The sequence below is a fragment of the Hippichthys cyanospilos genome, chromosome 5 (genome assembly GCF_059441005.1).
Source record: "Hippichthys cyanospilos isolate Australia breed blue-spotted pipefish chromosome 5, RoL_Hcya_1.0, whole genome shotgun sequence".
In the NCBI taxonomy this organism is placed as follows: Eukaryota; Metazoa; Chordata; class Actinopteri; order Syngnathiformes; family Syngnathidae; genus Hippichthys; species Hippichthys cyanospilos.
Window position 1 is genome coordinate 512,340 of NC_142373.1, and position 27,620 is coordinate 539,959.

Sequence of the window (27,620 nt, forward strand, 5' to 3'; positions counted from 1 at the left end):
ACATGCAAATAATGGGGCTGATTTTGAGCGTCATTTCCCCTTCAGATCGTCAGCTAGCTGTTGACGGGAGAATGAGTTAAACCCGTTACCAGAACGTTTACCACTTTCTCCACGTTTTGTTTCAGTGCAACACTTTTTCTTTGTATTTTCCGCCATTTTCCACCATGCTGCCCCTTACAGGCGAGTCTTGGTAAAACAACATGTTTGAGATGTGCAGCATGGAAACGCTTGCCTTTTATTTTTCCACATTTTTGGGTTATAACTCATGTTGGTTACGATGTTAAAAATCAGTATGTGAATACATTAAGCTCGTTGGCAGGGTTTTGCAAAAATTCTATGGAATTTTGTGGAAAGGTCACGAGGTGGCTAATCTTTTTTTTTTTTTTTCAATTTTAAAATGAACACCCAACAAAAAGAAAAAAAACATGTTTCTGATATTAATATATACATACAGTACCAGTTTAAAGTTTGTAAATACCCTCTATTTATTTTAAATAGTTAAGCAATATCAGGAATTGTTGAACAAACCTTAAATCATTACGAGGACATATTGATACAATTATTCAATAAACAGAGAACGATATTAATCAAATAATAATGTTTTATCATTGAGATTTTTTTGGTCCAGTTGACAACTATTTACATCTTGGTATTTTCTCAGACAACTTTATGATGAGGATGATGTTTTATGACCTACAATAACTTTTCAGTATCGGTATTTTCGACAGTTTAAGAGCTTGAAGGTCTTGACCTTTTATTGGTTTGAGGTCATTTGAAATTGAACGTGTTTAAACTTTGACTGCTTCTAGATGTGCAAATGTTTTCAATGCATGCTAATAATATTTGGATACTTCATTATTTTTTTAACATCTCCTTACTTTTGTCGTGAATAATAAATGGGGACATAATTTAAAAATATGCTATAGGTTAACATCACTTAAGGTGTAATGATGTTCAGCCTTGGTGGAGGTCAGTGCTATACTGAAAAACAAAGCAAAAATCATCAACAAAATTACATTGATGGTGTGATAGTGTAGGCTGTTTATTTCTCTTTATATGTAAATATTATTTGGATTATGCAAAATCCATTTGTGTAGTATCCATTCTAGTAAAGGTACGCTGTTTATTACCTTAATAAATGAGCATTTTTCATCATAATATATAATCAAACTCAAAAAATCCATGCAAAAGCCTGATCTGGCGAGAAAGGTTTACACACGTGAAAGCGTACAAGTCAGCGTTCATCCAAACTATTTCCTTGGTGGAGGTCTGCGCTCCACTGAGAATTATATGACATATTCACACACAGCTGAAATAGTGTGGATGTATTTTTAATCGATGTAACAGTAGAAGTAGGAGGTGTGAGGTGGGGAGATGGCACAGGGGGCAGGTCCATCTGTCCCAAGCAGCTTCTCCCCCTCTGGCCCCCATGAGAGAAGCACAGCTGTTACTGCAAGGCCCTATACTGTCCACTAAAACCCCCCTTCACCCCATCCCCAAACCCCCCACCTCCCCTCCGAGGATGAAACGAAGCGGCCCGCGGTGCAGTCAGGCTGCACGTCTGCAATTTCAGACCTCTTTAGATTCATTCTTCATGCTCGCTGCAAATGAATAATGCGCACATTAGCTGCTGCCAGTTAATACATTTCCATCTCGTTGCACCGTTATTATTGTTTTCCCAACCAAAAGGCAACACATACACGTGCGCGCAGCCACCTTGAAGACGGTCATAAAAAACTTCCTAAATGTCCATCTTTGCTTTGACTTCTTTGAGAAAAACGCAAACATGTTTGTCGGCGCCTAAGATTTTCAACATTGTTTCCCTTAAGCCCCTCCAGGGGCTGAAGGGGTTCTACCACAACCTAACAAGAATCAATCTTTGGAACCTTGCAGTCTTTGTCAGGGAGCCAAATTGGCACCACTAGGTCCATTATGTTCAAGGGCTTCTGCCACAATTTTGGCACCCCTTACAGAAAATGATTACTTTTGGGGGACGTACAGTATCGCATGCTTGTCATTGGGGTGTTAACCTTTCAGCTTTGGCTTTTGTCTACCCTTGAACATTTGACACAAGTAGCTTTGAGAAACTCATGGAAAACGGGCACAGCCCTATACGGCCATATATTCATATACTGTAGATTGAAGCTTGAGGGACAGCAATGAACACTTCCTGTTTGGTACTTCTATTAGGCTAGTTTCACTTTGCAACCTGTAGCCACCTAATTTCAATTTTTTTGCCCCTATCTGACCTATATCTGATCTTTTGATGTCAGTGTGGACAAGACAGATCGCATTTTTTCAAATGGGACCCAGGCCACTTGGGTATGTGGTACTAAATCCATGTCGGCCCTTTTGACATGCAACTTCAGTCTGAACGGCCTGGTCCCTTTCATCCGACTTCTGTGTGACTGAAGTCATAATTGTGCGCTCAAATTGACTGAAGTAGTTTGGAAAAACCAAACTAACAATAGTGGATGAGGTGAAGACAACTCAATGTAGGGAGAGCAAGGTGTATTTTGTCTCACATTGCTGGCACTGCACAATTGCCAATCAATTTTAACAGATTGAAAATATTCTGGCTCCTGTATGAAAGTCATTTCAACGTCACCAGGTACTTCTGTTTCTTATAGTGGGTTAGGGTTAACTTTTACTCTGTGGGTAATGTTTTCGGCTACTATATTCCGTTAGTGTATGCAGTCCCATACCGCTCCGCTTTCTTTGACTTTCCATTCCAACAGGCGCAAGTCGCAATGGGATGTGGGATCAGCTGAAATGTGCAAAGGCTTCCACCACAAAATTTCACGAGATTTTACACTCTAAAAAAATATAGGATTAAAAAATAACCAACTTATGGGTCAAAAAAGGACTGCATCAATCAATCAATCAAACAATTATACTGCTTATTTTCATGAGGGTTGAGGGCAAGCTGGAGCCTCTCCCAGCTGTCTTTGAGCAGTAGATGGGATACACCCTGATGTGGTTACCAGCCAATCACAGAGAGACAACAAAAAAAACCCAAACATTCATTCACACTCACAAAGATACCTAATTGGACACTCTGAGTAGGAGTGTCCAATGTAGCGTGCATGTTTTGGGGGATTCTGGTGGATTACCCAGAGAAAACCTACACAGGCACGGGGAGAACATGTAAATTCCACATGAGAAGACTGTAGCTTGAAGTGAACTGTGAGGCGGACCTGTTATGCAGTTGAACATATTATTTGATCCAACTTTCTGGACTTTTTATGAACATAAAAACTTGAAGACTTCAAAATTTGGTTTGTTTTGTATAAAATAACCCAGACAGTTGGGTCGAATTAACTAAAATTTTGGGTCAGCCCTTTTTAGACCTACTGTAATTGGCTTGTTTTTTTGACAAGTGTTCTTAGCATGTCTAAATTAAAAACTGTCATAGCATGATATGATGGCTTTCAAAAGAATATGCAGGCCATGATGTTTGCAGAAACTTTTCACACACACCCACACCCACACACACATATATATATATATATATATATATATATATATATATATATATATATATATATATATATATATATATATATATATATATATGGCACATATATAAGCTTTCACTGGAGACTGTCATAACACATACACTGTACACACAATACACACCCTGTCAGTAGGCTTCAACCCAGCTTTTAATGACTTTGGTGACAGCCAGCCAGCGGCTGTCTCACAAGTGTAAAACCAGGAAATGGCCGTATGCAGCAGAGCGAGCTATCCAACCTAAGGGCCCCACCTAATCCTAGATGACCGGCATTTCGGAACCACCTCGGAGTTGGTTCCGAAAAGCGGTTCCGTTTTCACCGCTCTGCCTCTGAAAAGTTTATGGCGACTCGGACATTCAAGACCAAGCAAGGCCGTTTCGGAGTGAAGTGAGGCTAATAGAAGCGGTGTCTGCAGTTCAGTCGAACAGCTGGACACATAGTTGTTGTTGTAGAGAAAAATAATTACCTACACCTAGTGCACAGGGGAATTCTAAAAACACACACACACACACACACAAAACACTGAGTTACAAAAACAAGTGAGGATAAAACTGCATATTTTGTAGAAACACATAATGAGAACATGTCTTGAAGTAATCTTCCATCCATCCATTTTCTAAAGCCACTTACCCTGCGCAGGGTTGCTGGCTTACTGGTGCCTATCCCAGCAGCCTATGGGCAATAGGCAGGGGACACCCTGAACTGGTTGCCAGCTAATCGCAGGGAACAGAAGTAAGAATAACCATTCAAATAAAATTTGGCATTATTTGACTGAATATGAACGATTTATTTCACTGTTATTTCTATTTATTTCACTTAATATAAATTATATAAAATAATTTGCCAAATGACAGCCATATAAAATACTTACCATACCAGTCAAAAGATTGGGAATCCCTTCAAATTAAAGTTATCTAAAAACAATCTTAAAATGCAGCTATGGACTGAAAAGCCATTCAAGATATGAGGCAAAATCTACATCATAAGGTTGACTTAGAAAATACCAAGTTAGAAAAGTTGCCATCTTGGTAAAAAGTTAACAAATCTAAAGTCTTAACCCTATTTTGGTTCGAATAACATAACATAACATAACATAACATAACATAACATAACATAACATAACATAACACAACATAACTTAGTAGACGAGTCATCGTGTGCTGTTGTATAGTCTGAACGACTTCAGTTTTGATCACCAGTAGTTAAAAATAACAATTAATTTCAAGGCGTTTTCCAAATTTTGACAAGTTATAACATCAAAGAATGTTATGTTTTAATGTTACAAGAGTTCCTTGGGAAGGTCATGCCTGCCTGTGTGTGAATTTTCTATTTAACACGGATAATTTAGTGCTCGTGTACTGTATGTTGGGAGAACAAGATGTCCCACGCCCAAAAGTCACCATGCTTCACTCGACAAGCAGCTTACTTCGATGGTAGACGCATGAATTTTAGACATATTTGGTTAGTGAAACATAGCGATGGCGCGTGCACAACGTGAGGCTCGGTGTCTCTTCAGTCTGCAAGATCGAAGTGATTTTCCTTCTTATTTCGGGTCTATTCGTGCAGAACAGCTTGGCTTTTAAATCATAGGACCTTTTGGATATTAGTCTACAAAATGAATGTCATTGGCAAATATTTGAAAATAACAATAAAAAAAGTTTGCATGCGCAAATCGTAGCGTTAATGCAAAAAAGGTAGCGAGTGAGATGATGGTGAGATGATTTACAGCTTGTTTGAATATAATTAATTCACAGTGATTAGTAACCATAGTGATTAATATTTCCCCGAGTATTAGAGAGAAGCTGAAGTGTGGGGTTGAATTTTTGTTTCTGTTGGATGTTCTGCTATGGTTAGCACGGCTGTAAATGCCAAGGCATGTAAAAGCGACAGGGCCAATAACCAGTGACAGTAGACCTCCTTCACATGACAGAGCGCATTCAAGCCAGACGGACAGAGCGATACCGGAGAGGCACCGCGACAGGCAAAGGGGGGTGCCATGGGGATAATGGGGGGGGGCACTGATTGTTGTTGTTGTCTTGCAGCCCGTGTCGCACCGGTGTCATGTAACATGATCTAGATAACACGGACGGGGCTGCTCCCGTGTTGAAATACGGACCCCCGGCATTCCTGAAGGAAATACACGAGGATGGCGTCAAGTAGGTGGAATTGACATCAATTAGACAAGCAAGAAAGAGGTCCCTATCAAAGCCCATTAGAATTGTTGTGGTTAAGGTGGTGTTGGGGCGGGGTTGGGAGGGGTTGTTGGGGGGATTATTTGGGGCTTCTTGATCACATGTCACATAATAGGGAACCTCACAGATTTTGGCTTGGAGGTGCCCTGCAGGACAAGTATGTTATATTCACTGATATCTACGGTAAAACCTTAATTTAACAATTTAAGGATATCACTATTGAGCATTTTTGTTATTTGTACATCTTGCAGAAAATTCAAATCTAACATTTAGTATTTGGATAAAAAATACTGTACATATGTGATGCGTTTTCACAAAACCAGGCTTATGCCGGAGAAATCCAGTTTGGGATTTATAGAGAGGAAGAAAGAAAGAAAGAAAGAAAGAAAGAAAGAAAGAACGAAAGAAAACCGCCTTAAGGTCTCTACTTTCATTTCCCAGCAGACAAAAAGATCAAATTGTAATTGAGATTAGTAGATGATGTGCACCATTAAAAGATGAATGTGCCCTAACTTTAAACTTGTTTTTCACAAAAATAAGTATTTCAACTTTGCAGCATTCAAATTGTGGGGACTTCGTCAGTTTTTGAGCAATTGAGAATTTGTGTAGTTAGATTAATATCACAATTTTCATTTTCGACGCCATTAGCCTGGTTTTGTGAAAACGCATCAAATATGTATTTTTTTGCTCGGTGAAAAATAAAATTATGAACACTGGCGACAAAACACATTTCCACACAGCCCTCATAAATTTTTGATGAGCTTAAAACTTTAGATGATCAACATTTTTAAAATGTTTCCTTTAGATAAAACTTGACTTAGAAACACTATTTTCCTTTTTCACGTCCAAATTTTTCGACAAATTTTTGTTTGTTTACACTGTCACTTGGGTTCGTCACCTCACTTAGTTAAACCTTCCACATTTCCACATAAACTGCCATATACTTAGGAGCATAGAAGTGTAAACACCGTCTCAATAGGAAACTAGCATACATATAGCATCTGGTTCACCGGATTCAAACGCTAAACCTCAGAACAGTGAGGATGTGCTAACCACTTCTATTATCCCCTGCAAATAAAGATCAATAAGTTCTATGAATGCTGCTACCGGGTAATTAAATTCACTACAGCAGAGTGCATCTTTTATTTTGTTGCGGGTTGTTGTGCAAAGTAGCACACCTGCTGTTCTGAGATTAGTTCAAAAAAGTGAACCCCTCCAAGTGTGTGCACGCATCCACACACACTTGCTGTTTGAAAACGCTCCTGCAACAAAAGATTTTTTCTAATGTGGTTTCCTTCAAAATAAAACACCTTTTGTACAAGGTGTGTTTTGCCTCAGCCGAGTTACACAAAGGACCCCACCTGGGAGAGAATCTGGTGATATCATTACGACGGACAATCCAAGCGGGTAAAAGGTGTGCAGCGCAGAGCGAGGAGAACAAGGAGAGGACTTCATAAGCCGCTAGTATCCCATCTTTTATTAATGTCACTCCATGGGAAGTCTCAGGTTTTTCCCTCTCAGTCAGAATGTCTAATGAAGATGTCGGCGGCTGGACTATTGAGTCCATCCCTTTAATACCCAACATATTTTATGATAATGAAAGGTATTCAAAGAATGATTATGATAAAAGTGTGCAACCCTTCCCTCATTGATGCCCCGGCACAGCTGTGCGGCGGCAGCAGCGGGCGCTGCATGAAAAGGATCCCTGCCAAAAAGTAAAGAAGGGGCTCCGTAAAGTACATAAAGTCAGCCAGCGATGCTTCGTACATCATTACACGGTGTAACCGACTATAATAATATGAGGAAGAAGCGCTCAGTCTTGAATGTCACCATTTGATCCTATTCTGTCTGCATTTGCTCCATAGCATGGAGCCTTTTCACCGTGGTGACCTTTACACGAGTACACTTGAAAAAGCCGCTGTGCTCAATGACAGTCACTTGGCAGCACTGTAAGCGACAGACGTGTCCCAAAATGTTGGCACCCCGGTGCTTCTGTCAAATTTGTCAGCATTTTAATGATGTAGCGTTTTTCTACACCATCGATTGACTCTACAAAGCTGAGACAAGGAGCTCGGAAGACAAACTGTAAGGTGCGGTACCTTGAAACAGGAGAGAAACACTCGCTTAGCAGATAGCAGATTGTCGGCACGAATATTTTGACCTTTTTGAAAAACTTGACGGCCGATTAGAGATCATTTTAAAACTTGATAAACTTAAGGGAATTATTTATTGAAATTTTCACCGAGCTTGATAAGTCTGCTGACTGAGGACCCTCTGTTCTTTAACAGTTAAACATTTCATTTATTTATTTTTTCGAACTAAAGAGAATTGGTATTTACTAGCTACATTAGCAGCTTTACTAGCTTTATTAAACTTTTTAAGACATGCTGATAATGCTGGGGAGCACCCCAAAACTAGTCAGGATTTCAACATAAAGATGTCAATTAAAAAAAAAAAAAAAAAAAAAAAACAGCAGCCAAAAATATTTTAATAAAGCTGAGTTTATTTTTCTTTTTTTTTTGCATTTTTGACACCAATATTTTCCCTTTTACTGAAAATGAATATCAGCTACAGATATTTGTTATTGGCCTCCTCGACCGCAATGAGTCAATGTCTCGGCATTGAAAAAACACGTCTGCGTACCTCTGAGCCAATCCTCAACAATGTGCACGAAAACACGTTCTGAATAGTCTGTAAAGTAGGGCGACCAACTGAGAAAATGTACGCTTCTCCAGGTAAGTCGCTCTGAACAAAAGAACTTCATTTGCTGATTTTGAAACCAACCCGAGCTGAAATAGTGTTGTCAAACGACCCATTGGGAATGTTTAAGACGCTCCAGAGGGCCCAGTTGGGGACCTGCCGTAGAAAACTACTAAATCAACTGATCATGTGGCCCTATATCATACCTTCTCAAAGTTTGTCCAGTGAGTTTGGTGTCAAAAGAGAAGAAAAATACATCGAGCAACAATTTATGGTGCTCCACTACACTAAGACAGCTTACGCTCAGTAGTTTTTCCATTATCCCAGATGGGTATTTGCATGTAAAATCCAAACATACTTTTATGGAACTACCTTTGTGATCCATATGTTTTTAGTAAAATGATGGCTTTACGGGTGACCAAACAAGTCAAAGGCCACCCACTGATTGATTTTCATCATTTAATTAAGAGCCATTTCCTGAGACTTGCGTCCATATGGTTGACATCCCGCTATCGGGTGCATATTTTTGGGGCTCAAATATCAAATGCCAACTCCCCGCGGGATTGTGAAGAGTACGATGTTGAGAGCATCAAAGTAACAAGTGGTGCATTGTACTGTAAGTGCAAACAAACCTTAAAGCAGAACCAGCTTCATCGCAGCTTCAAATAGTTCCCCGCCTAGTTGAAGGAAGCAGGTGAAAAAATAGAAGTGTGTTGACCTTTGAACCCGGGTGCAAACTTGTTGACTGATGTTTCACACTGAGGTCGCCTGATCTCTCGGCGGTGTTCTACGCTGTGTGTGTGTGTGTGTATATGAGTGCGTGCTGTCCCCAGGGGAGAGCATCCCCAGTCCCTCCTTTTCTTTGAAGCTGATGTGTTTTCATGAAGAGTCCACCATCGGTTTCCTGTCCTCTATGACCTTGTGTCTCCATGTGGAAAAAAACAAAAAAAGCACCCTTCTCCGAGAGTTTCCTACAGGGTAAAGAGTAAAGTGCCTTTGTATTGGTAAAGGGTTCCTCATATGCGTCACCACTTTATTATCATATGGTGCAAACTTCCTGTATGTACTGAATATTTTGTGTAAGACTCTAGAGGACAAGGGTAAACCCAACAGAATTTTATGTGGTCCTCACATGTGTGGCACTGTTGTGTCCAGCTGAGACAACATCACGCGGAGGCCGATGGCTTCCACATGGCGTTCATCAAACGGGACAGCAGCAACAACAGCAAATACGGAGAGTATGAGACACAGGTGTCTCGAACGACACATGAAAATCTAATTAAGATGCATCACACAGGAAAGAGCTATGAAACGACCCTTTTAATTTAGAAACACAATGTGTTTGTAAAAAATCAGTATGGCTGTGAACAAGAGTGTTTGATGACGGCAGTAGATAGGGTTACCCTCAGGGTGTGTGGCGTTTGCGCTGGTCCAGTTTGCGTCGCAGCATGTTGTAGTTGTCTTGTGTGCCTGGGGCTTTGGGGTCCAACTTGAGAGACAATTCGTAGTGTTTCTGTGCCAGCTCCAGCTTGCCCCAGCGATGGTACAGAACAGCTTCAAGAAGATGCACGCAAATATAGCTTTATTTATCATGGTTGGGCTTGTGTGCAACAAAATAAATTCTTGAGTTGGCGATATAGTACAAAATTGTATAACTGAAGGTAAGCACTGATCATACCAATGCTATTACAGCTAAATTGACAGTCCAACTAAAATACCATTCAAGTTGTAGGATGCAAAAACAAAATTATGATTGTACTATGAATATAAATAGAAATAGTGTTCCACCACATACTTACTATTAGTTATTTTTTGACAAACCTTTATCCTTATATTCCATGAAAAACTTAAATTACTGTGTGCTTCTTAAAAAAGAAAAAGATATTTCTTTTGTGCCGTTTTGGACCCATGTGCCGATGCTTAAGTGAGAGGAGGAGTTTAGTCTTGTATAATAGCAAATCACTATCATGACTTGAACTTCAAAATACATTACTATGAACGTATCGTATATATGCTGAGCTCCCCTAAAAGACAACAAAATGGTCTAAACGCAGGAATACATTGGCTAAATATGCTCTAGCTGCTTGGATGCTCGAATTTCTGCCCTCAAAATGCCCCAAGCCAATACTGATATGTGTCAAAAAGTACCTGGACAGTTATAAAGGTTATGATCACCTCTATTAGCCCTGCAAAAAGTTATTCTTTATCCAAGTAAATGGTTTTGCATGTTGTGTCATGGCCTCAGTTTAACCTTATGACAAATTTTGAAAGGAATTGAAAGATCGCAAACTGACATGCTTTGAGGTTCCACTTACACGTTGCCATGAAATTAACAAAGGTTTATGGTGCTGTAGTAAACTTAACCCTGAATTAGAAGAGCAAAACTAAATTTTCTAATCAAAACAGTTTCAAAATAGCTGAAATCATGTGTCACCTAAATTTCCATGACAGCCAGCCGCCTTCGGATTGATTTGGAGTGCATTCAGGAAGAAGCCCTCTGATTCCTAATAAATTCAGGCATAAATAAAACAGAAAATGAAAAACAAACATTAAGTCAAGTGTATTCTTTTTGTATCCAATAAAGAAGAATTTTATCTGAAATAAGTTCGCTTACTGACCTTGTATTTCTCTTGCTTTCCCAGGACATTGGCCAGTGAAAACATGATGGTATGGTCATTAGGGAGGAGCCTCAGAGCCTCTCTTCCAATTAGCTCGGCTTGTCCTAAGTTACCTGGGTAAGAGGGTGAAGCGTAGGTGTTGCTGCTAAGGCTCATTCACAATGTTTAAAAATTAATGCGCTGCAAGTGTAGAGTATTGTGTGACATAATGTGAGGGCCGAGCAAAACGTGATTCCCAAATCACAAAAGCTGAAATTTAAGTAGTCAATGAAATGCACAGAGAAAAGGTAGAATGCCGTTAGATAGATGTCATCATCGTTTCTGCATAACCATATTTTTACATTGCAAAAAATAATTTTCTGCAGGTCACGCTGTTACACACTCAGCAAGGTTTAAAATTTCTCTATCATTTTTCATCAATTTCCCCGTCATTGCAGCCGCCATGTTTCCAACCACTTGACACCAAAGCATTTATTCGTAGAATTTTGGCACTTTCGGTCATCCACAGTGTGTGGGTAATACTCGGTATTCGGGATGGGACAAGATCGTGTAAGATTAGAAGATCACGAGATTTCCTGCTTATCCCGAGATTTCTTTTCTTTTGGCTGTTGTTTTTGCAATGCCAGTGGAATACACGTGAAAATGTTTGTTACATGACAGTAAAACACAATAAAAAAAACGAAAATATGACTTAAATACTCTGGCATTTTATTGTACTGTGACAGCTGCCGTTTGTACAAACCAGGCAGACTCTAATGTGTGTTCTGGGGTTCTCGCGTTACTTTTCCTCAACCAAAAAGCATGGAGAGTTGTTTGAGAGTTGTTTTGTCAGTTTGTATTAAACAAAAATCATCCATAATTTAGTAGAAATGTTTTATTTGGTCTTCTGTGTTTAGATTTGCAGACAAGCAAAAAAATATTTATTTATTGTATTAATACCCAAAGTATCTATATCTGCAGCCCATCAGTAAAACTGCATTTCTGATTCAAATCACCTGTGGCAATATTTTGGTGTTTCAGTTCAAAAGAATGGTGAAAACATTTGCAAATAAGACAAATACGGTTTGTAAACACATAAAAAACGGCTATACACCAGGGTTAACGGGAGCTGTATTCATTTTGTTGAAATATTCAATAATGGGAAAGAGCTCAGCTGTGGCTGACAATGAGCTTGGCTCCACTTTTACATTTACATTTGCACACTAGATTATTGATTTTGTTACAGTCTGCTCAGTAAAAGGGAAAGATTGTGAAAATTTGAAAAAAAAAAATCTCATTTCGTCCTCTGGGACTCAGACTCATGAGACATCTCGTCTTGTGGAATTCGTGTCTTGTCCAATCCATACTGGCAGTGGTTATGATTTTTTTTTTTTTTGATTGCATAGTGCCACGTTAAATAAAAAAAAAAAAGCAACCATCACTGAGGTGAATGAGATGGTGTGTTTAAGAGTTTAAGATGAACAGCTTGTACATGGTAATGACAGACTAATAAAAGCTGCTTCACAGACACACGAACTGTCAGCTTTTATTTATTTTGGGAATGGAGCTTTTGCCCTGTGCTCACGGACAAGCAGTTTGGTCTCTAATTAGGGATGAACACAAGGCCTGACTGGGTTATTGATCTCTGTCACCGACCCGTCTGGTGTCTGGCCCCCTCCAAAAAAAAAAAAAAAAAAAAAATAGGAGAGACAAACTAGCAAGCAGACAGTGTTACGTCAAGAGACGTTTGCTGAGGAAAAATATTCACAAAGGAAATATCCCCACTTTCCATTTGAAAGTACATAAACCCATTGCTTGGTTCCCTTTTTTGTTTGTCAGATTTGTGGATGGAGGGAGGGAGTTTAGGGTTCCTCAAGGGGTGCTCTGCTCTGGCTGTGCTCGCCCACGTTTGATCAGCTAACACGGCGGGCCCTGATTGGATGGCTGCAGCATCCTCCTGGGAGACTCCGCCCCCCCACGGGATCACCTCCCCGACAAAATGGCTGGAGCGTTCGGAAATCAGAGCATTCTCCACACGGCGGGGAGGAGCGCCTTGAAAAACTCACAAGACAAAAGCCTTAATACATAAATTTCAAGCATTGCTGATTCTCGCTCTTCCGCTCTAATCATGTTGGGCCGCTTTGATTTGCTTCCACAAGGCGCAAAGATGACAATTCTAGCCCGTCGATGCTAGGACACAGGACTAAGATCTTGCTTTTTTTTTTTTAACACCCACAGAATTCGTAAACAAATTCCCTGGCAAATTTATTTGATATACCTGCTCCATCAAAAAATATAATTTATAGTTGCTTGTTACTGCAACATCAGTGTGGCTCATTATACCGGGGGGAAATTCCTTGAGTATACTGAGTATACTTGAGTATACTTGAGTATACTCTATTTTGCCTATTTTGCAAAATCATTCTCAATTTGCTGGTAAATGAGGGAGGTCAATGGCTGGCAAAAAAATAATATTACAGTAAACACACTTTTTCACTCTAGGGTTGCCATCGTCAATAATGTAGGATTTGTCATCGTAAAGTCTAGAGAATTCTTTTCAAAATGTTTCCAAAGTTTTTTTTGTAAATTTGGTTTTGCACAAGTCTTTAAGGCATGCTTCAAGTCCCAAATCCCTGACAACTATTGAATTTCCTTAAAATATGTTGAGATTTTTACATAGGCTGAATGATTAAATACATTTGCAATATAACCATAGTGAAATAAAACTAATATCATATTTGTAAAAGCTACGGTTTAAACAGTCTTGGGAGATAAATAGCGAAAAAGAGCATAAGAGAAGAGGGAAATCGCCTCCATCTGGGAGGCGATTAGCAGAGACGTCATCACTCTGGAGCATGTGCTGTAGGTGCATGTAAATTTTGATCAAATTCTCACCATGATTGATCTTTTCTTCGTGAACCAAAGAAAACAACAGCAACATTACCGTGCTGCCATCATGATAATCGTGTGGGGATGGAGAACTGCCAGCGAGTGTCTGAGTGTGTGGCTGATGCCACAGTAGTCTGATATGTGCAGGTACATGTAAAATAAAATATTATAAAAGTGTGCAATTGAACACGAATGCTACCACATGAGTGGTATTACATCCTCATGTCAAATGATTTAAAAATGGAAGTGCTCGGCTTAGTTGTCATATATTTTGGCCACATGTTGCATTGTACGATTTCAGAAAAAAAAACCCCAATGAAAACAGGAAAAAAATATTAATTATCGGTACTTGTAAATTAATCAATGAGGTGCCTCTCACGCTTTAATGCATGCTGCTGGTTTTATAAATCGGAAAATGTCCAATAAGCACGTATGATGTTTTTCTTTACAATTGAGAAAGAGTAACATTACCGACTGGAGCTCACTAAGTGCTATTTTTTCATAGGCTACGTACATTGTAATTCTTAATCTATCTAAATAAGTTCAAAGTACAGTCCACATAATGTGTACACAATAATATTAGTTTCAGACAATATGAAAAAGTGGATACGTTGAAGTTGTTAAGCCACAGATTTGTTTGCATTTTTGTCAGAACTTTGTGCTTCAGCTCATTTTCTAATTGATTTACACTGTATAGTATTCATATATGTAGTATGTTTACGCCACACTTGTGTGGCAGTTATGTCACGATGAATGCCTACGACTACATGTCAACAGAGAAAATGGAAACCTGCATTGTAGAAACAAAGTGCCTTTCACATTAGGAACTTGGAAAAATGAATTCTATTAGACAATGTAATTGCAAATAGAAAGAGAAAAAAAAAATTTCAAGTCAAGTTGTTTGACCGAATGCTTGATCCCCCTCCTTTTGTACTTTTGAATTTTTTTTTAATCACTTTACTTAAGCTCTGCCCCCACGGAGAGACGAAGTGTGGAGCATGTCCACGAAGGTAGCGACTCTTTTGATCTCCTCGCCAGACATTTTGCCCATACTGGTCTTGTTGCAAAGAAATGTTAAATATGTTCAACATTTCCTTGCAACAAGAGCAATGTCTGGTGACCTTTGGCAACATTTTGGCCTCTTGCAACCTTTTGAAAACCTCTGGCAACCTTGAATGAAACCTGAGCAGTAAATATCAGTAAATATTTTGCCTTCTCTATCCAGCCTTGTTGGGAGATAAAATGAGAGGAAGCCAGACAAGGCCCAAAACAAGTCTATGTCTAGTCTTATGTGGATGAGTCAAGTCTCAAAAATTAGCAACCTGAGTGTCTCACGAGCCTGAGCTGTGAGTCCCCATCTATGAGCTGTAAGATTAATGAAGGTTTTGTGATGACCACAGTTTGACATTGATTGCTATCTTAATAGCTAAGCAATACAACAGCACCTTGCAAAGCAATGCAACACTACATATGTGAATACTTTTTTGTCACGCTTGAAGCATATGTGTGTAAGCCTATGAGTGTGTGTACCAATGTTGTCCAGTAGAATGACCATGTTGTTCCATGCCAGGCTGTGATCAGGCTTAAGCACCGTTGCGTTCCTCCATGCATTCAGAGCATCCACGTGTCTCTGCTGGTCTGCATACTGGCAAGGTTAAAATAAAGTACAACTAGGTAAAAATGCAATGATTAAAAAAAAAAAAAAAAAAATCTAATATCAAATTAATCAATGCATATCGTTAATAAATGATGTATCATTTTTTTTTTGTTTTGCTTTTTTTTTAACATAAAATTGTAAGATGTTTCACCTGTTTTCTGACAAGTTGCAGACAAAACCAATAACTGCGTAAATAAGTCGAAATTTGTTTGTTTGTGCACTGTCAATTTAAAATAATGTGCTGTTTTTAAATCAAGGCAAATAATAAACCAAAAAGAAATTGATGAATCGACAAGTAATCAATCATCAAATTATTGACAACTATATTAACAATCATGTAATTGTTTAGAACTACCGTTTAATTTAAAATTGTCCAAATATTTAGATTTCAGCCTCTCAACAGTAATTACAAGAGTTCTCTGATTTCTTTTTTCTTTCGTGAAAGCAGACTGATTATCTTTTGTGTTTAATCAAAGACGAACATTAGCAAACATCTGCTTTGACTTTGGAAAACAATAACTATATAAGCAACTCAATCAGTTTCAAAATGTTTGGTGAGTACAATATCAATCCTTCTCATAGAACATTACTTAATAGTTTTTTTTTTTTTTTCGTGGAACCATACTAAATAAAAAGTACTTGGGTTAATAAACTGTAATTGAGGAAGATGGTTTTGCGATACACTTAAATACAAAATGAACGTTTATGTGATTATTTGATAATCAGTAAAATATTTGATCGTGACAGCCCAATTTGTGACTGGGCTGTGTGAAATATTGTCTAAAATGTGTTTAAGTATAAACTAACAGGACCCTGTTGCTACAAGTATGACGTCCTGGGACCTCTGGGACAGTACATGGAAATGTGTCTGAAGTCTCACCAGGCGTCCCAAGTTGTAGTAGCAGTCCGGATACTTCTTCCGGAAGTGGATGGCATTCCAGTAGCTCCTTTCCGCCTGCTCAAACTTGCTCAAACTGTTTTGCACGATACCCAGATTCATCCAAGCGGCAGCAAAATCCGGTCTGGAAGAAGCGTGTTGTCAGTAGGTGGCACCGCACAGTTTTGTCACACTGCTGACAACATACTGGATTGAAACGGCTTTGGACAGGAGCTGCTCCGCCTCGATCAGCTCGTTCCGTTCCTTGAGGATGTTACCTAAGTTGTTCATGGCATGCACGTAGGTGGGATGAAGCCTGGAAGAAGTGCGCAGAGATTTCTCATTTATCGATGAGAATGTGCCAACATCAAATTAATACAAACCTGACAGCTTCTCTGTAATAGCTAATCGCAGCCGTGGCATTGCCTCTGTCGGCTAAATTCTTCCCGACATTGTAATGGACCTGAGCAATCAGAACACCATTAATGGTTTCAATATGTAATAACTTCGGGAAGAAATGTTGGTCTTTCTGTGTTAGGATTTCACCTTGGCATTGAGGGGGCATACGGCCAGCGCGCTGGTGAAGAGGCTTTGCTCGGACCGCCACTGGTGACTGCGGAGAGCACAACGAGCTCCAAATGAGACCATCAAGGCTAAGATGCAGAAGCACAATAGCTTCTGTGGGGAGAAAGAGAGAAAAAGAACTCTAAATGTACAACGCTTATTGCATCTTCACTATTGCTGATTTACATTTATGGCCATAACATTTACTATTGTACAACGCTATTTTTGTTCGAATTTTTTAGACAAAAATAGCCATTTTATTTATTTTAAAAAATGATCAAACTCTACTTTGTGGATTTGCGGTTATGACCATCTCTACTGCAGCTTTACCTTGCTATTTTTCTTGATATTTTCCCACATTTCAAGTTGGTCCAGACAAAAATATATATATATATATTAATTTTAGGTATTTGTTTTTAACAAAGAAAACAAAAAAAACAAGACAACAAAAGCAAAAAAAAGGGTCAACTCTATTTCACAAATTTCAGTTACTGAAGGTAACTGAAAGACTAACAAAACAAGCGTCAGATTACACTGCAGTGCATTCTACACAGACTCAAGACACCCTGTGCCAAATGTAGCCAGGCAGCCCCAGAACATTCATCGATAATGTTTTCGAATATAATCCCCGCTATAAACGAGGACACACTGTTATCACACGTCATTTTGTATACACAAAAAGACAAATTGTTGGTACCCTTTTTATAATGAATGAAAATCTCACAATAGCCACTGCAATAACTTGACACTACCAAACCTTAATGATAGGATTGACTGAAAAATAACAAAAGAAAGTGCTTTGGGATTGAGGTTCAAAAGACCTTCAAAAACAAGCTTCAAATTTCACTGCATCCTGTGCCAGATGTAGCAAAGCAGCCCCAAAACATTCAGAGCTAAGCCTCCGTCTTAGAAACTATAATTTTACATATGTGACCTCACGAGACATTCAAATATAAATTATTCATTTCAAATTGTTTACTTATTATTATTATTATTACTATTATTAATATTTATATGTCCATATGTTATGTATTTATTTTACAGACAAGCATGTCAAGTTGCAGTTTCACTTGTGTTCAATTTTGGAGATTAAGTTAAATTGTGTTACCAACAGCAGGTGGAAGTAATGGAGTACAAACTATTGGCGCCGAAGCAAGTTGCATGAGAAATGTGACGTATTTTGGGGACCATTTTAAACAAAAACAACAATAAAAAAGATCATGTGAAATACTGATCATGCATTGATCATACAGAATGATTTGAATGAAGCAACGTTCCATAGATTGGAAAAGTTAGCATGCAAAATTATTGCATGCATGTATCTTGACACATTTTTATTGGGTGTTTTCACAAAAAGGTAATGACTGTCAATTTCCCAGCTAATCGTTGAAGGATTTTCTCACTTCAGTCCCGTCATGGATTTTTGACTTAATGTCAATGACAGTAAATTAATTAACTTGATCACTGCAAGACTAAATCTTTAACTTCTATAATCACAAATGGTAGTGAACGAATATAACATCTAGCCTTGCTAGACAAAATCACATTTAGCGCACAATTACCTCAACCACCCTATTAAAGACCTAATGCAAATATGCAATCTTTTAAACTGGCTGCTGTTTGATACTTTGTAGTGATAACTTGACTGTGACAAGTATTTAATCAAAACTGTACAAAAATCAACCCTTAAAAGCTTACAAATAATCAAACAGTCAAAGTTTGTCAAAAGAGGTTTTCACAAGTGATGAAAGAGAAAAAGCTCAGTCAGATAGACATTGATGCTTCACCCATATCGTGCTGATAAGCCTTTGGGCACAATGTGCTTTTCACCTTGTACTTGACCCAGCGGTGGCAGCAGTGCGCCAGCGCGCAGGCCAACAGGAGGCAGTAGCCGGACGAGGGCAGGTAGAGCACACGCTCGGCAATGACAAAACCCACCCGGAAAAAGATGTTGCAGGCTGGCAAAAATGGGACCACCAGCAACACCAGCGCCAGGCTAAGAGATCTTGGTCAGGGGAAGGACAAATGTGCTAGATATAAATACAAGGTATATAAAGATATATATACAAGAGCAGAAAGTGAGTTCAAAGACGTCAATAGCTAAATACTGTAGAGGCCCTGTCTCAGACTTGTTTGTAAGAAGTCAGATGAAAAGTAACCGTCTTCATAATCAAGTGCACTTCTAGACGTAGAGACGGTTCCACTTACTTACCTTCTCTGTTGGCTGTCTGGTGAGCACAAGGCTTGGCCTACCAAGCCTATCAGGACGCACCAGAGCAGTAGCGGCCACATCACCCGCCAATCGGTGGTCGACTTAATGAGCGGCACGCAGCCCATGGACCAATCAAAGCACAGCCACCAGGGACACAGCAGCAGCCAGCCATTCAGGGCATAGTAGTAATTATAGTTGACAATCTGTCAATCACCAGAATAGAACAGATTGAGGACAGAAGACTAAAAAACATTTTAAAACTGGGGTGTAATAAAATTAGGTTTAATTTATAGTTATTAATTTCTTTATAGACTTTGTTATTAGACAATGGCAAATGTATGCAAGTATACTGCATGTATGTATATACTAGAGTTGAACAATTTTGAAAAACCAGTTTTACGTCATTTTGTCATTATTTTTTTAAATAAAACTACTGCTACATTGAGAACTCTGTCTCCCGTCATCCCATGGTTCCAGTTTGGTCAATGTGCAACGGTTGCTTCCCCGAAGGCAAAATCAACTCTGGAAAGAGTATCTAAAAATGGCCGTTTTTAGAGCACCTTCCATTGCGTCGACTGGGCATTGTGTTTCAGATGTTTGTGTGTGTGTTTGTGTGTGGATGTGTCTGTAGGCGTGTGTGTGCGTGTGGGTGGGGCTGCGGGGACGAAGAGAGTTGGCTAATACTCTTGCTATGCTGAGACTCACTGAATGTTGTTTGAAATAGAGTTTGTGCTCAAAAAGAGACACAAGCTTTATTGTCTCCATTAAGATATCACTGGGCATGGAGAAACACAGTTCATACTATATTAATATACATAAATGTGGTGTGTGTGTGTATACAAACACATACACACACATAGCAATATATATATATATATATATATATATATATATATATATATATATATATATACACACACACTGAAATGAAGAGTTTTATTTTTTGCATTTTGTAGCCTTTGCGAATTGAAAATTACATAGCGCATTCCATTGTATAGTTCAATTGTTTTGTTTAGAGAACACACCCAATCATATTAAGGAAAGGTCTTTTCGGGAAACAATTATGAGTACCCAAGCTGACTCACTCTAAGCAACATGCTCTCAGCGAACGAGGCAGGGTTGTCCACTTCAGTGAACGCCGGCGGCCCAGTTCCCATGATTCTCCAGCGGGTGTAGAGCATGAAGAAGCCGCCTAGAGCCATGAGGGCCAATCGCATTGGCAGGCCCGTCCGCAGGATCTCGCGTGCCTGTCAAAAATCATTACAAACATCATATACAGTACATACGTACATCCATACATAATGCATGTGTGCGTGAGACTGCCCAGATCGATGGGGTCTAATTAACACAGCTTTGCATACGCAATGTACGCAATGTGACGTTAATCATACGAGAGGGCACATGATTTATGACAGTGCAGGATGGGGAGGGGTTGGAAACTGTAACTCACATTAAGAGAGGTCTTCCTGAAGACTAGCCTCTGGCTCAGTTCATACACGTCAATATTGCAGATAAGGAGGACATCAAAAGCTGCGTTTACACCCTGGAGGGAAAATGCAAAAGATGGACATTTAAAAATCATCTTATAGGTCAGTGACAAAAGATCGAATTAGCCCCGGTACTGGCTTACAAATGAAGAAAAAATTGATTTAGGTGAAGTTTTCCACGCAAGAACTATAAAACATTCCCTAATTATCATACAATTGGTCTTGAAAAAGGATACTGCTGGTCTCAGATACTATTTTCAATTTAACAGCTATTTTTATTCACCCTTTTATTATGTGACTTTTCAAAGAGAAAAAAACTTTGCTTGTAACTCCAACTTTTTTATTTTATCCAACTCAAGCTTTTTTTTGGAATTTTTTAACTTAATTTGAAACAATTCTCACACTGTCACATTGACATTTTTGTGTTGGAATGTTGAGATTCAGCAATTTGAGCTGATGAATGTCAACATTCCCAAAAGTATGACTTATTTTCCTCATAAAGAAAGTTGGAATCATATAATACAATGTAAACTATGTTGTGATTTGGTGCACCTTAGATAAAAATGAATTTAATCTTAGTTTACTGTCCAATTTACTAAAATTTGATTGGTTGGACTAGAAGGTTTTAAGAAAGTGATGATGACATACATTAAAAAGAGGTACACCATATTGTAGTACAGTGCTCCAAACATTCTTAAATGATTATGAGAATCATTTATACCAAAACAGTGATGCCTTGTTCTTTACAAAGCATGGCAGCAGCGCACAGCAAGAGGCTGGCCACAATCCACCACACAGAATAGCTGCTATCTTTGCCTATGCCTGAGAACAGAAAAAACAACAACAAAAAATAAATAAAAACATGTGCTTGGTCAAATTGAATTAGTGAGGTCTAGCTGAACAAGCTCACCTTTGGTGAACGCTTTACAGTACGCGAGGAAGGACAACTGGAAGAAAAGCGCACACAACAGGTCTGCCCGACCCACGATGCCTGCCACCTTTGTGAAGGAAATGCCAACGATTAGACAGATATCATTACAACACTTGGGGTGCTGCAAGGTCAAGGCCCAGAGGCTGGACCAAACCGGCCACATCATATTTGTGGCCTATGTGAAACAAAAAAAAAGTGTGCCACTTTGCCCTTTCTTGTTATGTGGATTTTTCTTTTAATTTTGACAAAAAATCTGTTATCAAATAGTTTTTTTATTGTATTTTAATCAGATTTACAAGTATTGACTTTCAGCAGGTCTGTTCTTTAGGTACACTGGACACCAACATACAATGTGCTTAAAAAAAAAAAAAAAAAGCAAAAGAAAAAGGAAAATCACCAACTCAACTCCACTCCTGCTCTCCATTCAATCTTGGTGATTTTTATACAGAGGGGGACAATGTTGAAAAAAAATGGCTTTTTTAGAATATGAAAAGAGGAGCTATAGATGCTGCCATGTATAACTCATTGCGATGACTCCATTATGGAGTGTATTGCAGTATTGTATTACGTATTGAGCAATACAAAAAAAAAAAGGCAGGGGAAGGACGGGTAAAGACACTTAACCACCAGTTGCAGTTCTGAAACTACTTGCAAAACCAAAAAAATAAAAAATAAATAAAAACTGCCACAACCAACTTTGAACTGCCTTTTCTCGATGATCAGAAAAGCAACACAGGCAGTTTAAAAAGGGCTCCAAACTGACCAACTGCCTTGGGCATTTCCTTGATGTTTTTGTATTTAGTTCCAAATGGAGGAGTACTCACAAAGGAGGAAAGGATTTCTCATTAACGTTAACATGTGAGTACATTCAGTACAGTACGGCGAGCATCCTGGGGTTGCATGCTTTGATACATGCAGCAGGGCCACCCGAGCTAGCCTTGTGCCCGCCACACCATTCTTGTGCCCTGCATGATTAAAGAGAAAAAGGGAGAAGAAGCTGGTGCCTTTGCAGCAAACACACACAAGCAAGGATACATCCGGCAGGTCAATAAGCATCCTATAGCGAGGCGTCGGCGGTGGCCGCATGCACCTCGGTCCTGACGCTCCCAGCTGAGCTGGCCTGTTTGTTCTTAGCATGGAACCACTGCACTGTTTAGTGTGGAAAAGCTCGGGATTAGACAGACACCGTCACACTGTTGCAGGGGATCTGTCTTGTTAGTTTACAGCCCAAAAATAAAAATGGAATGCGGCACAATGTCTCCATAGGTGATCGTTTCCTGGTTAAGTTCAAAGCAACGAATAGGAGCTCGCTTAATTGCCAACAATTAATGTGGCATGCTAGCAGGAGACCGGACTATGGCGCTATAAAACAACAATTGAAATTTATATATATAATAATGTACATTTGCAGTTTGCTTTGTTCCTGTTCTGCTACGCAAGCTCTACCTAGTGGGGCTATTGTGCCATTTCATTATTGTAAACAAAGATAGGTAAAAGGAGAGCATTTTCGGTGGCTTGATTTCCCCTAATTAAGGGACATGCAACTGGGTCTGCAACCACCATCTAATGTAAATACCGTCTTGTTTCGGTAATTTAAAAAATATATTCAAGTGTGTAGGTTTTTGAGGGAAAAAAAAATACATATTGGATTTTTGCACCTAAAGCTAATTTCTTGTTTAGCATTGGCAGATTTTAATTTTAAAAAGTATTATAAAACAAAATACATTAACACAATTTTTTTTGCAAATGCCTTCATATTGTCAATATATAAAAGAGCATTTTTGTGACAGTTGGAGCTCACAGCTTGAAGAAGTGAATAATACTATAGCATCTGCAAAAAGTAGAGGACAATACTGTCGACATAAAATTGGATCCACTCAATGCCTCAGCAGCCCCTAGAAATTCTATCCATAAAAGTTCAGAATCCATGACAAGGGCACCCTTGGCGGGGTATATTCCTCACTAGAAACAAATCCAACTTTCCTAGCAACGCAAAACACACTCTGACATGCGTGATACGGAGACCGAACAGCCAGTATCAGGGGGCACTCGGCAAATCCGAAGCCACCCTACCAGAACTCCTCGAGGGGCAGGTTCGACACTCCTTCAAGTCCATTAACACATTAGATGAACTCCCATGCACCCTCTAGGATCCTGCTGAGGGTGTAGAGCTGGTTCAGTGTTCCACAGCTGGGACTAAAACTACAGTGGTCTTCCCGAATCTGGTGTTCAACTTCCAGACAGACCCTCCTCTCCAGCACCCCTGTGTTATTATTATTCCAAAGTAAGAGTACTCTGAGTAGAACACACTTTTAGACTAATATTTCTATATTTGGTTTGTATTGGGATGTTTAATGACAATAACTCTTTTTCTAAAAACGATACCCGTTTGAGTATTTACTTTACTAGTACTCATTGCTACGAGACACTACTAGTACTTCTGTAAAAAAAAAAAAAAAAAAAAATTAAACAATCGCATAATTGTGAACACGCAAGATGACTGAAGGAATTATTTATTTTCAACATGGGAAAATGACATAAGAAATGAACAACTAAACAGACATGAACAAAGCCGAAAAGAGTAAAATTTAAAACTAAATTAGATTGTATGATCAGTGGTACAGAAAGATGGATGGATGGATGGATGGATGGATGGATGGATGGATGGATGGATGGATGGATGGATGGATGGATGGATGGATCTTCAAAAAGGAAGAAGCAAAACACTAGGAAGAATTAGAACGAGGGATGGTTTGCCAATTCATAAAAAGGCTGAATGAAGTGTAGCATAATTTATTAATTTATTCAATGCATCTCATTTAACTTTAGTATTGGTGGCAGTATTGGCATCTTTCATAAATACTTGATGGCTTAAAATAAAGATGGAATCGGCCCGATACTTAGTCGTCTAACCCAAGCAACAATTATCCATGAGTACATAACTCTAATAAGTTAATGAAGTCTTTAAGGAATCTAGTTTTCTAAATAATCTGGAAAAACCTATTTCCTCCAGTTTGTTACTTACACTTTCAGTGTGGATGGGGTGTGCAGCAAAGAAGAGAGCGGCCAGTAGGGAAGTCTTGGGAGCACGGTTTAATATTCGAGCCTTCTCATTGTAAGCAAGTCCACCAATCAGCAGAGCAAACACATCCATCATCAGGACGGAAATGACAGCATGGAGGGTGATGTTCAGCAAGTGAAAGCCCACAGGATGTAGGCCGCCTGCCAACATGTAATTCAACCTGTAACATCACAAAGGTGAATTGTTAAAGTGTAATGTGACATGACAGTAGTTACAAATGTTGGTTGACTGGCAATTGGTATACCAAATCTGTGGTTTCCAGGGTTTTTTTTTTTTTGGTGAAGTATCGAGTTGACTGACTAAACATACCAAAACCAACGGATTGAGGTGGACTTCCAACCATTTTGCAGCAAAATTAAAAACAAATAATAAATGTAGCCTTCCCATCCATCCAATCCAACTTTATTTGTTAAGCAAACAACCACAGCTGACCAAAGTGCTGTACAGAAAAATGAAGAAGGAGTTGAGCCAAAAGTTGAAATTCTCAATCTATGGTCAATCTATATTGTAGGACCTATGGTCACTAGTGGTTAAATGCGGCTGAAATGAGTTTCTTCCACAGGATGTCTGAACATTGCCATAAAGGGTGAGAAGCTCAGTCATCCAAGAGAGACTCAGAGTAGAGCCACTGCTTCCCCAAGTTGAGAAGAGCAGGATGAGTGAGCTCAGGCATCTATTTCGGATGCCTCCTTGCCATCTCCTTGGTTAGGTGTTCCGGTTATGTCTCACTGAGCGGAGAACTCAGGGACAAATTCGTCCCAGTCACCATGGAGGGACTCAGAGTTGACGAAGTGGCCACGGAAAGACAAGTTTGGGCTTCCCTGCTAAAGCAAGACCTCAAGACCCAGCCTCATAGAAGAAAGGGGATGGATGGACAACTTACTTGTATCCATCCGGCCGTCAACTTAAAAGCTCATCCTCACAAGGCTTACGCACAGGCTGGAGCCTATTCCAGCTGTTTTTGGACACTGGGCAGGGGATACTATGCACTGATTACCGCAAACACACCTAAGAGCAATTTGGAGTGTCCATTTTACCTACCGTGCATGTTTTTGGGAATGTGGGAGGAAACTAGAAGTCCCGATAAAATACTATTCAGACAAGGGGAAAATGCTACCTCTACACAGAAAGGCTAATGCTGTAAGCAAACCCATGACCTCTGCACTGTAAGGCAGACGTGCTAACTCGTCTGCAATCATGGCCGCCCAATTGTATTGTATACTGTCACAGTATTATTATTTTAGGACTACAAAGAAATGCAGAATTTGAAGAGGGCATCTCAACAATGCAATCAATGTGACATTCAAAAAATGTACATGCCATTTCTGTCATGCTGATAGATATTGTCAGATGTTGAATAGCCAATCAGAAACAAGCATTTTCTGTTTGCTAAACTGCACTAATATTGAGGGTGCTGAGACAGCAAAGAAGTGCAGACCTAAAAGTCAAGACAGTGAGTGGTCTATAGGATTTGTGACTGGAGTTGCTGCTCAGGTTGCTTCCCCAGAAGTCATTGGTCCAAATGTTGTTCAAAGGTGTTGTTGGCTTCAGGTCCTGCCACAAAAACACAGGACTCATTTACTTATTTATGTCTCAATTGTGTAAATCCAATGTAAAAACTATCATCAAAGGTTGAGGACATCAATATAAACAGTATATATTTAGAAACATCACAGTTGTTTTAGTGCTGGTAACACTCTCCAAAAAGATGTAACGTTAATAAAGCCAAAAATAGATAGTGATGTGCAGTATCTGTAGGTCAGCGAGGTAAAGAATAATACATCTATTATAAAAAAATACAAAAATGACTTAAAAGTGCATTACCTTGTTGTTGATAATCGCCTCTGAATCGTCAAACACGAACTCCCCATCGTAGCTATTAATGAAGCATAGCAGTGCCACCAGAGCCACAGTGACCTTGGCCTGAATTGGACCCAGCTTGGGGAGAGGGACTTCCTTATCCCAATGAATCTCTGACAATGCCATGATGAGCCACCAGCACCTGATTCAATACCTAACATCGTCTAAAATCCCTGAAGACAGGAGGGACTTTGACGGGCTTGTATTATTCTTTGGACCGCATGACCTATTCACTTAAAAACAACAACTTCAGTACGAATGGCAGACAATAAATTGATGGTTTCACACTTTAGTAAAGCTTCGTTACAAGTCGTGTCTTTGTGTTACTCTATTGTGTAGCGATGTAAAGTCCAAAATGAAGCTCGTTTGAAGCAGATATATAAAAAAGGTTTTGTGATGAGCTTACATTGAAGATATACTTACATGTTCGCGTTGCGCTACTTAGCTTTAGCATGTTCGTCAAATGCTGCAAACTTCTCTATTGGTCAAGAGGTAGAAAAAACCAACAAGCATCATTTACAATGTTGGCATTGTAGGAAAAGTATGAAAGTATTTTTTTTTCTGAAACCAAAGGGAATATTCGCCGAAGAGCAAGAAGCACAACGATAAGTAAACAAATAGACACGTTCTGGCTTGATTTACTTCCTACTATGTCAGAAGTCACATGGTTGTTTTCAACCAATAGATAGATTAGTTGTGTTGCTGCCTTTGTAGCGCTCAGTGAAGAGCGGATTAATATGATCACTGTTTATAAACCTCATTTACGGATGGAGTTTAATATAAAAAAAAAATCAGTTCGCAGCCTGTTTAATGTGCATGTGTAAAAATAAAGTCAGAACTCTAAAAACGCTCCGTAAGAAATATATGAGGTTTTACAGGACTTAAAGTTGATGTACAAAATAAATGGGTCGAACGAGTTTTTTTTTTTTTGATCCAATGCATTTTTATTAAACAGATGCATGATTAATTACATATTATTATAATTGTACAACTTATTGCTTTACAATGGCTATTGCGTCATATGTGTTCATCCATCCATCATCCATCCATTCAGCCA

General features: G+C 39.1%; 1 protein-coding gene across 6 annotated transcripts; it reads right to left on the reverse strand.

The window, feature by feature from the left end:
* Window positions 1-8,267: 8,267 nt before the first annotated feature.
* On the reverse strand, window positions 8,268-27,199 carry LOC148423091 (protein O-mannosyl-transferase TMTC4-like). 6 transcript variants are annotated; one of them, XR_015865755.1, is made up of 20 exons: window positions 26,987-27,199; window positions 26,528-26,705; window positions 26,142-26,257; window positions 24,647-24,863; window positions 21,601-21,688; window positions 21,412-21,512; window positions 20,654-20,746; window positions 20,289-20,450; window positions 19,204-19,406; window positions 18,822-18,996; window positions 16,974-17,105; window positions 16,811-16,890; window positions 16,636-16,743; window positions 16,431-16,572; window positions 15,424-15,538; window positions 11,026-11,138; window positions 10,842-10,911; window positions 9,811-9,961; window positions 9,540-9,591; window positions 8,268-9,378 (listed from the first exon to the last, which is right to left on the reverse strand). XR_015865755.1 is itself a non-coding variant. In XM_088415846.1 (19 exons), coding segments are annotated over exons 1-18 (2,244 nt in total). In that variant the 5' UTR covers window positions 26,989-27,199; the 3' UTR covers window positions 8,269-9,378; window positions 9,811-9,812. The 6 variants fall into 6 exon arrangements, 5 of the variants coding, with proteins under 5 accessions (XP_088271972.1, XP_088271971.1, XP_088271970.1 ...); XM_088415846.1 differs by lacking the exon at window positions 9,540-9,591 and having other exon boundaries at window positions 8,269-9,378; XM_088415845.1 differs by lacking the exon at window positions 8,268-9,378 and having other exon boundaries at window positions 9,439-9,591.
* Window positions 27,200-27,620: the final 421 nt, after the last annotated feature.

What these genes read in the sequence shown, in the direction of transcription:
- LOC148423091 (XM_088415846.1), bottom strand. An exon ending in AGGCGATTATCAACAACAAG is followed by an intron (nt 26,258 to 26,527) that starts GTAATGCACTTT and finishes TTTTTGTGGCAG; the next exon opens with GACCTGAAGCCAACAACACC. An exon ending in CCAGACAGCCAACAGAGAAG is followed by an intron (nt 18,997 to 19,203) that starts GTAAGTAAGTGG and finishes CCCCTGACCAAG; the next exon opens with ATCTCTTAGCCTGGCGCTGG.